This window comes from Aythya ferina (genome assembly GCF_964211825.1).
Source record: "Aythya ferina genome assembly, chromosome: 16".
Classification (NCBI taxonomy): domain Eukaryota; kingdom Metazoa; phylum Chordata; class Aves; order Anseriformes; family Anatidae; genus Aythya; species Aythya ferina.
In genome coordinates, this window is record NC_140315.1 from 2,266,607 (window position 1) to 2,283,636 (window position 17,030).

Consider the following 17,030-nt stretch of genomic DNA (forward strand, 5'->3'; position numbering starts at 1 on the left):
GCTCTGATTGTGCCTATGTGTAGGGAGTGGCTGATTTCCTATATCCACAGCAGACATCCTGCAAAGTCCTTACAGCAAACAGAACAGAAATGGCTTTTCTGCTGTGCTGCTTCTTACTATATTTGAAGTCAGAGCAGAGATGCTGGCCCGGCTCGTGGGAACACACTGTGCAGAACAAGCATTGCCTTGCCTGATTCTGGAGCATCCACAGTGCCCTTCCAGCCCATGGGGTCTTGCTTGTGTGTCAGCAATGATGCTGACCTCTGACTCCAGTGCTGCCATGGCTATGCTGATTTCTGTCGAGGCAGCACTGGGAGAGCTGCTGCCTGGGCTGGGAGGACACTGGGAGGTGACCGGGTTAGCGTAGCGGAGGCTCGGGGTCACCTGGAATGACTCGGGTGGCCTTTGGTTGGGTCTTGGCGTACACTGGGGCAGCCTGTCTGGGAGACAGGTTCTGACCTTTCTCTGTCATCTCTCTTTTGTTTCCCACCGTGAGCTTGTCTGCATCCATCTCTGACCAAGTGCTGGGCAGCCGCGTGCTGACCTGCTCTGGTGGGACAGGAGCTCAGCTCCCATGACGCAGAAAAGATGCTGGCCTTTTGCTACAGACCCCTTCACCCTTTCTATTTTCCTCCCACTTTTTAAAACTGCTTACAGAAACTCTTCTATTAGCAATTGCTTTGGGCACTGCATCCACCCGGTGCTGTGCATCGGCCGGGAGGCGCAGCCGCCTGCTGCACAAAGTGAGCAATTTGGAGAGGCTGACGGGGTTTTGGTTACTCGTATGCTAATCGGGCTGAAAATTTACTGTGGCATCTTGTCTCTGTTTATTTTGTCTTCTGATTGTAATGTCAAAAAGGCAAACGGATGGTTAGCCAGGGCTACGGAGGCTCCTGTATGAAATGTGTGCTCCAGATGCTCCTTCCCAGATGGTTTGGTACACATCTGAAGGCAGCCACGACCAGATTTGTTCCTCTTGTGTTTTCCAAAATATGACTGGGCAAAAAGCTAAAAATTAACGAACCAGATGATCACAGTAATGCATTCATATCAGAAAAAAAAAAAAAAAAAAAAAAAAAGAAAAAAAAAAAAAAAGAAACATAAGGAGGAACTAGGAAGCTAAAAGTCAGATTACTTTGTCCAGCATGAGTTAAGCTCTAGAGGTAATGAGAGGAACCTCTTTAAAAGGTTGTCCTCAGCTGTGGTTTGTCCTCAACCCTAAAGAACCCAGCAAGACCTTGGCTGTTATATTGGGTGAATGCTGGACTGGGCTACTTTGTAATGTGTATGTATATCTGTGCGTATATCTCTCTATATCAGTGTATGTATATGTCTGTCTGAGATACACACGACACTAATAGCTCTGCTCAGGGGTGTGATTAAGGCTTTTGTACGCACTGGAGGATGCCTTTGGTTGGCTCATTGGGCCCCTGCTCCCCCAGCCTGGGGTGGCACCAACCCCTGCTGCCTGTGGGAGCCGGTGTCAATCCTAGGAGCCCGCAGGGCTGTGTTAGCCTGGGTTGGTGTTTGGCCTTTTAACCGATTAAACCGGTGTCAGAGACTCATGCTGGGACTGACAGTAATCTGGAAATAATCAGTTGCCTTTAGGGGAGCGGATTATTTGCACGGAAGGGACTGCATCTTTCTGTAGGGACTGCAGAGGAGGCGGGGAGCCCGGGGAACCCATCCATCCCCCCTGGGCTCTGCATGCTCAATATCTCACCCCATGCCGCGATGCCCGGACCCCAGCTCCAGGACAGCCCCAGTAGTGCCACCAGTCCTGGGGACGTGGGGTCCTGCTCTGAGCACCCGAGGAGTACCCGGGAAGGGGAGAGTGGCATCGCCTGAGCTTGCACCTAGCACAAAGCAGTAGGAATTTCTACAAATTCCTTCTGTGCATGCCCATGAGCTCTTCCAACTGCTGAATTTGAGCTGAAAACGAGACTGGGTTTTTGTGCCCTTCATCCTTTTCAGTCTGCCTGTGAATTCAGCAGGGAACACTGGTGGGCAGCTGCGTGCTGGTGCCTGGGGGGGGTGAATTGGGGCCACCCCATCACCCTGCCACACGCAGAGGGCTGCTCCGTGGCCTGGAGAACCCTCATGGGTGGCAATCTCTGGGCAGGGCTCATGGGGCCGTGGTGGGGTGTCCACAAAGCCTGAATCACCCCAAAAGTGTTAGGGGCCATTGGACAAGCACAATGAAAACCAAGCATGTGAACGCTGATGTTCAAATGCCTTCCTGTAAAGGACTGCACCACACTCCATTTTTTATATGGATTTTTTTTTTAATGCCAGGCTTAATGTAATGCTATTACCTTTATGAGTAGTGCAAATAATTCAGAGATTAACTAGCTCACTAGGTGAGATTTTTTTATTTTTTATTTTTTTTTAAGAATAAATTCAACCATTTCAGGTGTTGCTGGAGAATACAAATTAAATTTTTGGCTCTCCATACTCCAGAAAATTAAAATATGATCTTTTTTATCTATTTAGAGGAAGAAGAACATACTTTTTGTTCCCAATGCAGTTGGAAATTGTCTTCCTGTAGGACTCATTCAATTGTAGATGAACTGATGCCACCAATTCAAAGCAGGATGTGTCATTTCTAATAATGACATTTATTGACCACAGCAAGACAAGTTTCAGACACCACCTTAATTAATTTTTTTAAAATTTAATGCTCAAGCATAAAAATCCTGTCATGAACGTGACCCTCACGTCAGCTGTCTTTTAAACCTAGAGTCAGTAATCAAAAGTTTCCTGTCTGGCATTTGCTTCCAGGTCTAATTTTTACTCTCCCCTCATTTCCAGTAAAAGCAAACCGTGCAGGGAGTCACTTTGCGGATGCTGCTCAGGAAACTCTAGGTACCACGGGAAATGCGTCGCACGGAACTAATCAAAAGCTGCACGGCTCATTCTCCCTCTACCCTGCTACCACCCGTTCTGATCACTTCTCTGCTTAATAGAGGTACTAGATGAGTAAAATAAAAGTGAAAGAGCCTCCCCATTGCCCGCTCAGAAATTAGCGGCGTCCTTGTCTGCTTATCATGCAGAACTCGTTGAATCACAGAGATGAGGATGGGGAATTTGGTCTGGGCTAGCAAGCCAGTGACTGTTCAGCAACAAAGGAGGCAAGGAAACAAAGTTTAACAAATGATGGAAAATTAAAAAAATAGTAATCTTTTTGTTTTTTTAAATCAAGACCCCTTCCTCCCCATCGCTCCATCCCTCCTCAGGGTCCAGAGAATCCTTGCAAATTGAATTGCACTGCACAGAGATACGAAGTTAGTAGCACAAGAAATGCCAGCTTCCCCCTCCACTCAATCACCATCCCTTTGGCTCTCTGAACACTGCAAATTGACCTTTCCTAGTCGTGTGGCCTTTAGAAGCCACGGCTTGCCTATCTAGCACCTCTACTATGCAGCTAGAGAAGGACTAATCTTAGCCTGTCCCACCAGACGTAGGGGATACGGGTTCTCCTTAGCCTTGACATTGGCCTTGTGAATGGGTCTGTTTCTAGATCCAGTGGGGAACAGACAGCTAGAGTAGAATGTTTTGTACCAGCCGTGTTTTCATCTTTTCCATCAAGTCGACAATTGCTAGGTGGCTTCAGAGAATTCCCAGGGAGCATCCCTTAGCGCACCCATCTGATCACCACGAGGGCACACAGATACATGTGTTATTTTCCTTGTGTATAAAGATATCTACTTTCGTGCCTGCACTGGAAGAATCTTCCCCTGCCCCAGACATTGCTTTTCGGCAGCAGACATGCACCTTCTTGAACTACCAATGCCCAGAGTTTGCATGCTTTGAATGCTGGCAGGTGAACCCCATCAGCTCTTCCCCCCAGGCCAGGCAGGTGAAAGCCCAGGAGGGGCAGGGCACTGAGTGATGCAGCATGTTTGTGAAACTGGATTTTTGCATGCTCTTTCTTGGAGTCCATTTTAATTCTCAAAATCACCAGTCTCTGTCTCCGTCAGAAAGCCGATAAACTGCAGTTATATTAAAAAAAAAAATAATAAAAATAAATATGTATCTCTGATTTTCTCCATTAATTGTTCCAACTTATATCTTTTCCTTCCTTGCTATTTTTTTTCCCTTGCTGGTTACTTTTATTACGTGTCAGACTAGAGGCTAAGGCTCGTATCTGAGACTTGTGTGTACCAGAAGCTCAGAAGTAGCGTGGTAAATCCCATCTCTGAGTGGGTAACAAAGAGTCAGGGGGCATGACCTAGATTTTATGACAGCAGTTCTTGTTTGATAGTCATGATGGCAGGTTTCTGATAGGAAATTCTACTATACCTAGATAAATAGCCTGAATCTTTGAGTTAGCCTCTTGCTAGGTGTTTTGATGGTACTTTAGCACTCCTTGAAATTCATCCTTGAAAGGACTGGTTTAAATATTGGGTAATTATCAGTTGCATGGACAACATTTCAATACATTTCCAAAAAGCAAAGATTTGTTTAGTAGCCTAGTTGGAAAGTTTATCATATGTTCTGTAGTGTTTCCATTTGCCAGGTGAGGTTGTTTTATCCTTGGAGGATGAAATGTAATGCGGGCAGGGACTCCTCCCAGAGAAAGGCTCCTTTCATTGCTTAGCACTGAGGTTGGTTTGGGCAGAGTTTAAGACAAGCAGTGATGTTTGTAATGCTCTCCTCTCACCTGTCCGTGTCCAGTTCTGTTTTCTGGAAAATCAGCCACTCTGATCTTAATGTCTTCCTTGCATGTCTTTCTAGGCATGAATTTTTAATTGGTAAAGCCAGTATATTTTTCCTATGTTCTACTGAATTCCTTCCCGCTGTGGTCCTCATTTCATCTCCTCCATCTTGAGTTCTGTGAGGGAAAGGGAGGATGAAACAAATTATTATCTCAAGATCTTCTTAATTCATTGGAGACCTTGCAAAGGGGGATTATGGAGTGTGCTTCATGCTACAAAGGAGTCTTTAATTTTAGAGTAGCTACAAGGGCATCTTTGTTACTTGCATCGTGAATATAGTGTTGTACACACTGTGCATTAGTAAAACTGTAGGTCAACCCTAGAAGGACATAAAAATAATTGAAATATCTGGATTTCCTGGACCCCTGGGCTACCTGCCTGCAGTCAGCCACTGCACAGACTCTTAGGGGCAGATGCCAGCACATCAATGCATCTAAGGCTGAGTGCTAAGGAGCCTTCATCTAGGATGCATATAATGAAATCACAGTGAACAACGAGGCAATCATTGAAAACTCATTGTAGGTAAATTAATAGAGAACTTTTTAGGAGCCATGGTTTCGTAATGTACTAAACCAATGATCTCTGGTCAATAAACACAATAATGCGTGCATTTTTTAGACACCAGTGTAACTATACCAAGCCAGATTAGTAAGTCTATCATGTTCTGCTTTGTAAGAGACTTTTGAACCTGATAGCAGGAGGAAATGGCACACAGAGCAGCTTAGGAAAGGTGTTTGCAGAGCCCTTGACTGGCCTGCAGGTCTGGGTGCAGCATTTCTTAAAGTCTTGTTCAAGAAATAATCATCCAAGCTTGAAGACTTAATCTAGCTGTTTTTCTATGCTCCGGTTGAGCTGGCAAATAGCTAACGGCTGCTGGAAGACGCAGGACATGTGCAGTGTGGGTTTTGACAGTGCCCAACATCAGTTTGGGAAAACAAAAACAAAAACCAAACCAAAAAACCTCTCTGTGTTAGGAAGAGCAGGATGAGAGCATAACAGAGATGCTGCAAAATATCAAAGACCAGCATTAATGATGTGTTTGGATCTGGTGTCCCTTTGCTGGCTCCGCATCTGGCCAGACTTAGGTGGTGGCTTCAGGGACAGTGCCAGTCTTTCTAGCTATGATTTCAGTGACCTCCTTCAACCCACACCTAACACCACAATTGTGAGGAAGAGGAGAGGATTACTCACCAGGACATTGATCATTGGCTGAATTTTCTTTTTGTTTTTCTTATGCCCAGGTTGTTCTTCTTCTAGCAACTACATTTGCAGGGCTGAGTTCACCTTCGCAATGGCTTTTCTGAAATCACTGGAGGTAAATCAGGCTTGAGCCTGGTCCTCTGGTGATTTCTGCTCTAGCCATGGCGAGCCCTGCACACACAGACATACTTTCCTTGCCTTAATGTCCCCAGTAATTGCTTTCTGCCCAGTGATTCATAAAGGCTATCATTCACTCCTGGCTCTCCTGCCTGGTTTTAACAAGCTGTTCTCATGCGCCATGAGCTCAGCACAAGCTCCGGATGGAATAACAGCCTCATTTCCCAGCAAGAGATAACCTGCTTCTCCTGGCCATAGCTTTTCAGAAGAAATACTTTTACTGGCTGAGGTGGATCTGAGCCATGAAAGCCTAACTCAGTTTGGCCTACAAAATGAAAGAAGAGAATGAAGCAATTGCTCAAGTGTAGTTTAAAATCAATGGCAAGAAGTTACAGGTGATTATTTTCATTGATCCAAAATTTCTGCTAATATTATAGTCCATATTTTAAAAAGTGCTGGTTTAATACCATGGAGGACTATGGAATGAACCCCTGTACCAGAGGGGTTCAGACAAGAACTCAAGCCCCCAGCATCCTAAGGAGGCTGGGTGGCAGCTCATTTAAAGGTTAATTTTCATGCATTTTCCTGCTGAGTGCTGGGCCACTAAAGCAGTGAGCACCCTTCTGTCAGCTGCTGGGGGTAGGGATCAGTCCTTACATGCTCCTCCCTTGGGGGCTCTCGGTTTTCTGCCTGGCCACAGAAAAAAAAAAAAAAAAAAAAAAATGTCAATTCAGCTTCTTGCATCCTTTGTAAATTCAAGCCAAGATTTGAAAGTCTTGTGAACCTTCCCTGAAGTCAGACCGGAAACATTTATAATAGCTGCCAACTTAAAGTAGTTACAAAGATCCAGGAAGTAAAGCACATCCTATTACGCTGCTACGGCTTCCCATAATCTCTGATTACAAAGCCAGCGTTTATTTTCCCTTCCCTTCCCCCTGGAACAAGCAAGGTGCGTGCAGTGTGCCCACGCTGCTCTCACCATCATGACTGCAAGCTTTGATTCGTGTTGTGTGTGGCTGGATTACCGCTCTCCTCGTGTTCATGTCACCCACACGTATGATGTCCACTGAACCCAAGTCCATTTACCATTGAGTGACACCTAAACCACTTCTCTGGCACGCTCTGTGTCACTTTGCATGACTTTCTGGTTAAACGAGAACATGATCTTGGATTAGCTGACAACACACATCTCTCTGTATGTATTTGTTTCTTTTGGACTCTTGCCCGCCAGCTCCTGCAGACCCCAGCAGCATCCCCCTCTGCAGGGATTGGGCTTGCATGCGAATTCCAGGTGTCGTTTCCAGTGAGAGAATTGCATGGCAGAAGGAAAACTTCAGTGAATTGTTCATGTTGTCTCATGTTGTCCTTGTTGAAACAACAAAGTTCCATCAGGTGTTGGGTTTTTGTCTGAGGAGTGAGTGCTCAGCAACAAAACCCACCCAGACCCTAATTGTTCATCAGATTTCTACGAGAATTTTTAAAACATGAAAGTATTGCACCTCGTGCTATCAGGCTTGAAACCCTTCCCTCAGATTCCTCCCTGAGCTCAATGCTTTCTTTTTGGCCTTTTGTGGGTCTTGCAGTCATCTGCAGCACGTTTACTGTGGAAATGGAAAGGGCCCCAAAGCAAAGGCCCTGCTTTACTCAGTGATAGGCAACTGGGTTCGTGCTGAAATTGGTGATGGGAGCAACAGGGATGAGGCACAAAGAGATTGTTTTGAATTCTGAATGTTCATGTTTTGCAATTTTTTTTTGTGTGTAAAACAATTTAAAAAAGGCTGGATAGTTCAGTGCATTAATGCTACTGAAATGCAGTAGATTCCAGAATATTATTATTATTTTTTTAAAATTAACTAAAATCATGAAAAAAAATCCAAATGGTTTACTTAGGATGAAATGACAAATAGAATCTCAATCTGGCTTCTCACCCAGGAAACGCAGAGAAAGAATTGCTTTTCAACATTTGGTTGCTGTGTATGGTGCTGTTGGTAGCATCAGGGCCCAAAGCTCACATCCAGAAAGGTATTTGGGTACATGCCTGCTCCTGGATTCCTGTACGGATTTGTGCCTCCCGTCTGATTTTCAGCTGTGCTGAATGTCTGCTGGCCCCTGGCTTTCAGATGCACTTTGCAGGTGGCCACTGTGCTGGAAATTAAATCTCCAGCACCTCTCTCTGCAGTTTCACTGAATTAAAAATGCATCATTAATTGGATGCATTTTTCTACTTTTCCCTTTCTACTCGAAACTTGATCACGAGCAGATTTTATTTGCATCCTTCGGCCTGCAGTTGTTGCCCAGCCAATGCTCAGAGGCAGCCCTGTCCTGCACTGGGCAATGCCAGCAAATGCTGCCTAAGCACCTTGCTGCCCGTGTAAATGTTCCGTGTCTCGCAATGTGAAGTGACTTTGTAAAAATAGCACCTTCTTACTCAACAAATCTGCCCCCCGTGTGTCTTCAAGTCACGCCTTCTTCCTCTCCTGACAAAAACAAATGTCTGGTGCTGTCAGCGCAGCTGATGCAGCTGGGAGAAGGGAGCTGCAGTTTGCTTTGCTTCAAACAGCAGCAGCAAAGTTCTGGTTGAGGAACCTTATGCTGGGTTTGAAGGCAAAGGAGGAGTGTTTGCTTCTGAGTTTTAAGGTGGCATTGCCGAGAGACAGAAAAAAAAAACAGGCCTTTGGTTGGTGACCTGGAAAGCCGACATGGAAATCAAAATTCCAGCAGTGTTGTGCCTGCAAACTGAGGCGGAGCATGTGCAGCAGCAGGATAAGAGGCTGCTGCAATGGTGCAGGGTATTGGAAATGAAATCCTTGGGTTTGCTCCATTTTGAGTCACTTATTTACAAAATCTTAGCTCCACGCACAAGTGCCTTGCACTGGTTGTCAAACCTTTATTCGTAGATTTTAATAATTAATTGATATTCAGAGAATATCAAATTATCCGGAACCCTTTGCAGTTGGGTTCCCCCGGGGCTGTCTCTCAGAAGGTGGCCCTATCCTAAAGATTCATACTAGCTTTTTGGTTTGCAATTTTGGTGTGAAAATTTGTCATCGTCATTCGGATGGAAGTTTTTATTTACAAATTTCAGAATTTGGAAAATAATTAAAGCTGGCTCAGCTGACAGTTTCTCAGTGACCTTCTTTTCAAACCATTATTACGCATTAGTAAGGAAATTGGATTTGAATAGAAAAACATCAATAAATTGCCATATTTTGAAGCTGTAAAATTCTGCTTTGCATATTTATGGAGCCTGTAGCAGACCTGCAGCTAGGTGGTAGTTGGCTTTGAGATGGAATCTTTATAGGATATAAAGGAGTTGTGCATTTAAGTGTTCATATTTAAGTATTTAAATATATGACTCGAAAAATGCTCTTTGGAAGATCTAAAAGGGGCAGATCATATTTTAGGAGGGCGGAAGGACAAGGGCAAAGGAAGGGGGAAGGACAGGTTTGAGCACCAGAAATAAAGTATTTCCAAGTAAAGTTAAATATTTAAGGTAAAGGCTTTTTTATTGGTATTTTCTTATCAGATGTAGGGTTTTGGAAGGCAGTTGTGAAAGAAAAGCTTCCTCGCTCATGATCGGAGCCGATCAGTGATTTAAGGACTCATAACCTCATCGTTTAACGTCATTCTGTCCCGCCAGCCCTGGCATCCCACGAGGGGCTTCTGTTCAAGTCCTCATTATTTTTTCTCTCTTAATAATCATTCCCATTTCACTCATTATGGCGGAAACATTTCTACAACGCTTAAAAAAAATAATAAAATAAATATATATCTTAAAAAAAAAAAAAAAAAAAAAAAAAAAAAAGAAAGAAAAGCCAACAGCAAAGCTACATCTCACTGCTGCTTGGAAGTGCTCTTGGTTTCTAATGGCTGGTGGGGAAGGACTGCGTGGTTTCCAGAATGACTCCTCCTGCTGTCTCCTTTTTGTCTTTGTTTCAACGTGTTTCTCTGAACAGTCAGAAGGTCAGTTTGAAAGATCGTGTCTTCTCCAGTCCCCGCGGTGCTGGCACCAAAGGGAAAGGCTCTCCACAGGCTCAGGGCATCCGGAGGTCCCCCAGCGCTGACCAGAGCATCGAGGACAGCCCCAGCAAGGTGCCCAAGAGCTGGAGTTTCGGAGACCGCAGCCGAGCCCGGCAAGCTTTCCGCATCAAGGGAGCTGCGTCACGGCAAAACTCAGAAGGTGGGGGCTTGGGAAAGTGTGGGTTTGGGGTCCTGTGGGACCTTAAAACCCATGGGTAACACTGACACTCTTTTCACCATCTAGGAAGGGCAGAGCTGCAACCTGGGGGTGCTTAAATAGGTCTGTGACCCCTTCCAGCCCTTTAGCCAGGGTACAGGATTATAGTGAGAGAGGAAACCCCTTGCTGACATCCATGGTAATTTTATATTTATATAGGGCTAAAGAAGGAGGAAGGGTCAAGCCTCTAGAGGTGGATGGGTCCTGGATTGCTGGATGTCACCTTAGCGTGGCTGGGGATGCTCTCACTGGGATGCTCAGCAAAGAGCTCTCGGTGCTTCCTCCGGGATTGCTGTTTGTGACCTGGTTTCCCCTTCCTTGCCTGGCATGGGGGAATAGTAACACGCTGTCTTTTATTCCTACTTTTCCCCAACCCAGAAGCAAGCCTCCCTGGAGAAGATATTCCTGACGAGAACAAAAGCTGCAACTGTGAGTTTGTGACTGAAGATTTAACGCCGGGACTGAAAGTCAGCATCAGGGCAGTGTGGTAAGAGAGGGAGAAAATGGTCCAGAAAAAGATATGATAGGAAAAGAAAAAGAAATGTAAAGTCCATGCAGAGATAGCAAATGCTGAAATGCCTGTGCTGCAGGCTGTTTTTCCCCTGGGTGGCCTGCCCTCCTTTACAGAAAATTCTGCCAGAAAGGGCAATTTTTGCTGAGGGAAGGAATAAATGCAGAAACAGGAAAATCCCCTGCAGGGATGCATCCAAGCGATCGTTCTCACTAGCTCTGAGATTTAATGCTGACATTTATAAAAGTGGCGCAGAGAGGAGACCTGCACAGCTGATAGTCTGGAGGGCATCGGTGTCCCCTGGTGCAGACAGGACTTCAGCTACGAGCCCCATCCCCTCTCCTCTTGCTGCATCCTCCCCCAAGCTCACAGGGCTGGGATTCATTCCAGTTTCCCTCACCTCCCTGTGGGTTTTTTATTTCCCAGTGCACAGGCCAGGCTCCAGCCCAGGGACTTGATTTCCCCTTTTTTCTCCCTCTCCTGCAGCATTATGCGATTCCTCGTCTCCAAGCGCAAGTTTAAGGAGAGCCTTCGGCCCTACGACGTGATGGACGTCATCGAGCAGTACTCGGCCGGTCACCTGGACATGCTCTCCCGGATTAAAAACCTTCAGTCCAGGCAAGAGACCCCTCTGCTTGCTTCACTTTTTCCCTGCTTTTTTGTTCACCGCGGGGATGTTGCCATGGGAGAGACACTTTCCTTTGCAGCTAAAACTGAATTATTTTCTTCCTAAGAGGGAGCCTAGAGGAAACATCGCTGCTTGTGGCTGAGACCCGCGGGGATGAGCAGGACAGGGAGAGCACACAGAGCAAGTACTGGGATTATACCAATAAAACTGCCTTGTTGCCCACCCCAGGACAGCCCTGATAGCTCGTAGCAAGGTTTCTCCCTCTTCTAAAACCCACAGCATTTACAGCTCATCCCCCTGCAGGCTTTACTTTAGGAGTTTCATCCAACAACTGCTCCCATGGCCCTGATGTCCTGTGTTGAGGACCAAACCCCAGGCCCCAGCACCCCGAGCTGTGTCAGCTCAGCAGAAGGAGCCCCGGCTCTGCTGAGCACAAGGACACCCAGAACAGGAGGCAGGGCTTGGCCTCGGGCTGTCTGTGATCAAAATAGTTCACAATTTACTTTTACACTTGGATAACAAAAGTATTTCCCTTGATGGCTGCAGCAGCCAAGTTTCCCCTGGAAGTCATTGGGGAGGTTTTCCTTTAATTCCCAGCCCATTTAGGTCCTTGAAAATGTGCAAAAAATAAATGTTTTTAGGTATTCAAGTGTGTACCCCAAGAATTGGATATTTGTCATATGTAAAAGAGGAATCTTTCTTCTCCTCCTAGTCTCTCAGAGACCATTTTAATGTTGCTGCTTCCAATGTTCAGGCAGTGGAGGCAACTTTCTCAGTGTTGCTGCACACCATGCATTTCCCATTGGCAGCTCTGTTGCCAGAAGGTAAATTCTCCCTTGTGATGCAGACTAAAATATCCCGGAGAATTTCCTCTCTTTGAGCCTCTCACCCTCATTCAGTACAGATTGAGCGATTATGGATCTGCGATGTGCAGCTGAATCTGGAGGGGGAAGAGGAGGAGGAAGGGATTGATATTCCTCATTTTAACAAGCTGCAGCCTGAAGCCTCCAGGCAGCCTCTGCAGCTGGGGGCGAGCTATTGGGGTTGGCATCTCCACTGGCTCCAGGGGGTCCCCGGAGTTCTCAGCCCCCCAGGATGGTGCAGCCGACTGCCAGCTGGCCTTTACAGGTTCCTATTGACCCTTTGAGGTGGTGTGCTGCATAGACAAGGTGGTTTGGTCAGTTGTTTTTTTGGGGGGGAGGTTGGAGTAAGGAATTGAAGCTTTCGCAAGACCAAACTGAATTGTCCCCTTAGCTGCACCAGTGGGATTGTGAGGCAGAAGTCCCAGGGAGAGGACGAGGCAGGGACAGCCACCCACCCCATTGCAGGGACGTCAGGAGGACCAGGAGATGTTTGAAAGCCACATGTGAAGGACCTGGATTTGAGATCTGAAGCTAGTGGGTAGCTTCAGTGGTCTCCCTGTCTCCCAACGAGCAAGAGATCAGTGATGGTAACAGGACCAGAGCCCCTTGGGCTGACCTTTTGAAGCCTGCATCGTGGCAGCGAGATGAGCACAGATCCCCTGGCTGCTCACCAACCCAATATAATGGGAAAAGGCCCCCCTGTAGGAGAGGTGTGTGCCTGGGGTGCCCGTGGCCAGCACTGGGGTAGGACCAGCTGCTGATAAAGTGTGGTGTGCCCATCTACTGGAGTCCAGGGAGGCTGTCAGGGGCCAGCTCAGAGGAGAACATATATTTTTACTCCCTTTCATCAACCAAAGCGCTGTGCTCTCCCTGCCTGCTCAGCTCTGCGGGGCCAGCTGGGACCTCCCGCAGCCGGGGCTGCGGAGTAAAGCTGCAGCCGAGCAAATTTCTGGCGTGTTGACGTGCACTTTCCTCTAACCGTGAATGCCTCTGTCACCGTGGTGTGTCTGTAACGTGCTCTTTTCAGTGTTGTGTTCACACCGTCTCGTGCCTCATCCCGACACCTTGCCAGCCACGGATGTCTCCCATTCATTGAGTTGCACGGTCCCACAGCGTGTCTCGCCGACCCCAACGGCTCGTGCATTTCTGAACGAGCTGAGGATGTGTTATCTAGCGGTGTAACTGAAAGGAGAATGAGTATTTGTTGTTTCTTGTCCAACCATCTCAATGGGATATTGCTGCAAATATATTCCAGAGGGTAAAGCATGTTACCTATAATATCTGGGATGCGGGGGGTGTCCTAATCAGCAGTGATGTTTCCGCGGTGCCAAAAATCTCCAAATCTTACCCTGGGGTGGGTAAGATTCTGGCTTTCACCGACGACAAGTGGTAGGAAAGAAATCTCTGTTTCCAGTGGAATATATTTTCAATTTCTCTCTTTCTCTCTCTGTCGTTCTGTTTTTCAGTTGTTTCTTTCTGCAACTTTCTGACCAACTTTTCTCTACATGTTGCTTCATTATGCATTTTGCTGGTGTCTTTTTTCTTATTTACTTTGCCAGGATAGATATGATTGTGGGTCCCCCGCCCCCTTCAACTCCCCGGCATAAGAAGTATCCAACCAAAGGACCCATGTATTCTTCCAAAGAATCTCCCCAATACTCGCCTAGGTTAGGATTCACAAAAATGCCGCTTTCTCTGGATTTTTCATTTGCTTAATGTCAAACCCCTTTCATGCCAGTTATATGACGGCATTTATCACTTCGCAGCTTGCTAAATCGTGACTCAGAAGGGCTCGCTACTCTGGGTGTGCTCCGATTTACTTTCAGTAATGAGCTTTCACACCAGGCAAGCCAAAGAAAAAAAAAAAAAAGGGACATCCATACCGTCATTAATAACCATCAGTTTCTTCAGCTAGCATATTTCCAGTCTTCTTCTAGGTGCTGGTGAAATTTATCTTTAAAATCTCATAGTGTATCAGACTATCTTCAAATAGAAAAAGCGGAATATTTACCCAGAAAGCCAATAGAAACGAGACCATCTACTTTCCAAAAGAACAAATACCCTACACGCAAGTGAAGGAGGCTCTGCTTGCAGTTCTTTGGACTGTGAAATGAGTTCATCTCGGTGGGCAAAGTAAGAATGAAGTGTTTCATGCCTGAGAAATGCAGTGGTCTCATTTTGCTGATGCACCTCTAGTGACCACGGAGGTAAAAGCCATTAAAAAGTTATCACCACGAGACTCACGTTCAGAAAAAGGTCCAGATTTTACATGTAAAAAGAAAAGGAGTCCAACAAAGCCCTCAGCCATTCAGTGAGATTTTCTTATTGCCCTTATTAAGTTCTCATTTTAGATAAAACGTGCCCAAAGCTGATGACAAAGCTGAACCCCACCCCTTTTGAGACATTCTCAGGTCTGGGCAGCAGAGAGCTGAGCAGCATTTTCACCGTGTATCGAGACCACTGGATCACAGGGCAGGTGTAAATACTTGCTGAAAGTTATTTTCTGTGTACAAATAGTAGGTGATTTTAAATGCAGCAAGCTTAGCCTCAGCTATGTTTTTTTTCTTCTAAATATACTTGCCCTCCCTAACAGCTAATACATGACAAATCTCTTGATTTTTATTTAAGCGGCTCTGACTAATCTTCACTAGAGGAATGTGAGTAAAAGGAATATTGAAAGCTTACCTTTCCCACTCAGCCAGCTCAAAGATTAAATAAAATAAGTAGAGATTTTTCCAGAAGCTCCAAGCTTCAGGCTTGGGAAAAAGATGCTTTCAGAAAAGCATTTTTTCAATTTCCTTTCCCCAAATGATGATGAATCAAACAGGTCTTTAAAAAGAAATAAATTTCTTACGTGTAGCAACAATTAGAAATTAAAATTAAAATACAGATTCAGATGGATTATTATTTTTTTTATTTACTTATAAGGTTAGGTGTGCATAAGCCTTCAGCAGAGTTAAGGTTTCCATGTGAAACCTAGTGCCTTGCACACAGAAAAGGTGATGGATGGATACTAGGGGAGGAGATCCAAAATGTCCCAAGCTGAGATATTTATTTCTATTCACTCCAAGCCTGTTGCTTTATCAGCTTAATGTTAATGACTTTCCCCCCCTGCCCTTTAATTTTACAGTTTCTAATACTGACTGTTGGATTAAAAATCTAGTTGCAGTTGCCCTCTAGGCTCCTGCAACATTAAGATATTTGGTTTATAACTGCTCCCTTTTTAAAAGAATTTTCCCATTTCTTTACTGAGCTGTGGCTGAGAGGCTCCAGCAGGCAGCAGAGTACAGGAGGCTGCTGAAATCTGTTCCAGTCCATTAAAGGACTGATGCTGTCCTTAATTTCAGGCAGCTGCATCCTCCCACAGATACCAGTGGGAGTTGCGAGGTGCTCCAAGCACTTGATGGATGTGTCCCAGAGCTCTGAGCAGCCCCAGCCCCAGCCCCAAAACCCTGGGTCAGCCGCTGTGATCATCTCCATCACCTCAGTGTGACGTGGGGTCCCCAGGGGCTACAGCAGCCTCTCATTTTTAGCCTGCACATCCCTGCTTTAGCCAAATAATGCCCAGATTATACGAAAACACCCAGTGAGGGAAGAGAAACCAAACCTGGTGATGTCCCCTGAGCTATCTCAGCCCCATGGATTGCACTGTGGTGCTTTAGCGACGAGGGCTCAGTTCAGCCAAACTATTTCTGCAAATAGCTCCCAGCAAAGGCAGCTGGACCCTACTGGATGTCCATGGCTGTGGTTTGGCCGCGGGTGTTTGCTCCATGCTGTGCACCCAGAGAATTTGGATTAAATCACCCGGCCTGCTCGTGTAGCATGGACCTGCTCTGAAATAGGTGCAACCTCAGCTGGAGCTTTTAGACAAAGAGACAATGGTCAAAATACGTCTAGAGCAAACTTTATTGAAAAATGAGGAGGTAAGTAGCCAGTCACATGACATGGATGAAGGGGGTTTGGCTTCAATGCCTGGATTGTGTAACAAACTATAAAAGATAAAGAAAACAGAAAAGAACTGAATATATATCCCCAAACAATTCATTTTTTTATCTCATTTGAGCTGTTTGACCTTTTGATGTCTGCTTCTGGCCCGAGGGTGACATACTACACCTCTTTGCATGTACTGTTAGCATGAAGCATAATGAAGCATGAGAAAACCTGCACTGTGGCTGATGCAAGAATTTACATTTTTTTTGTATCATTAGAAAGAAGGAAAGATATCAAAGCTCACTTTAAGGAGCAACCCGCTTCTCTCCCCCTCCCAAGCTAAGACCCAGCAGAGCATATCGAAGGCAGCAGATGGCATGCTGTCATGCGTCGTCAGAAATCTTTGAATCCTCTTTTGCCATGAAGGGAAAAAAGCACGGGCATCTTCCAAAGCCCCAGCTGAAGGCTTCCCTCCACACGTTTGTGTTCAACACATCCCAGAGAAGTGTTGGGAAGGCGCAAGGCTCCCGACGAGATGTAGTGCAGGAGGGGGATTTGGCTTCTCTGGGAAGATTCGTGGTCCCTTGTCACGCGGTAGGAATATGCCCTATTCCTCACTGCTTGCAAAGGTGGAATACGATCTCCCTTCTTCATCTTGTGAGCTTTGCTGCCCAGTTTGGACAGGACCCCAGACTCTTTCATAATGGCTAAAGGGGCCTCCTGCTCTTTGCTGATGGCTGTGTCTTTGTGGTGCTCAGATAGGCACAGCTGGGTTGTGAGCTCATGGAGAAATTCCTCTCTTCTCTTTTATCAGGCGAGGCACGAA

The 17,030-nt window shown here is 45.9% G+C and overlaps 1 protein-coding gene across 11 annotated transcripts in view; it reads left to right on the plus strand.

The window, feature by feature from the left end:
• The window catches only part of KCNQ2 (potassium voltage-gated channel subfamily Q member 2), a 70,543-nt gene that overhangs the window by 39,232 nt on the left and 14,281 nt on the right, over positions 1 to 17,030 (plus strand). For 4 of the 11 annotated variants that reach the window (XM_084537550.1, XM_084537555.1, XM_084537554.1 and 1 more), the window contains 4 exons: positions 2,812 to 2,865; positions 10,028 to 10,215; positions 10,651 to 10,759; positions 11,270 to 11,401. In XM_084537550.1, the coding sequence (XP_084393676.1) occupies positions 2,812 to 2,865; positions 10,028 to 10,215; positions 10,651 to 10,759; positions 11,270 to 11,401 (483 nt within the window). Of the gene's footprint in view, positions 1 to 2,811; positions 4,027 to 9,991; positions 10,216 to 10,650; positions 10,760 to 11,269; positions 11,402 to 13,833; positions 13,942 to 17,030 lie in introns of those variants that run through there. The other 7 variants (XM_084537553.1, XM_084537556.1, XM_084537552.1 and 4 more) reach the window with 4 other exon arrangements.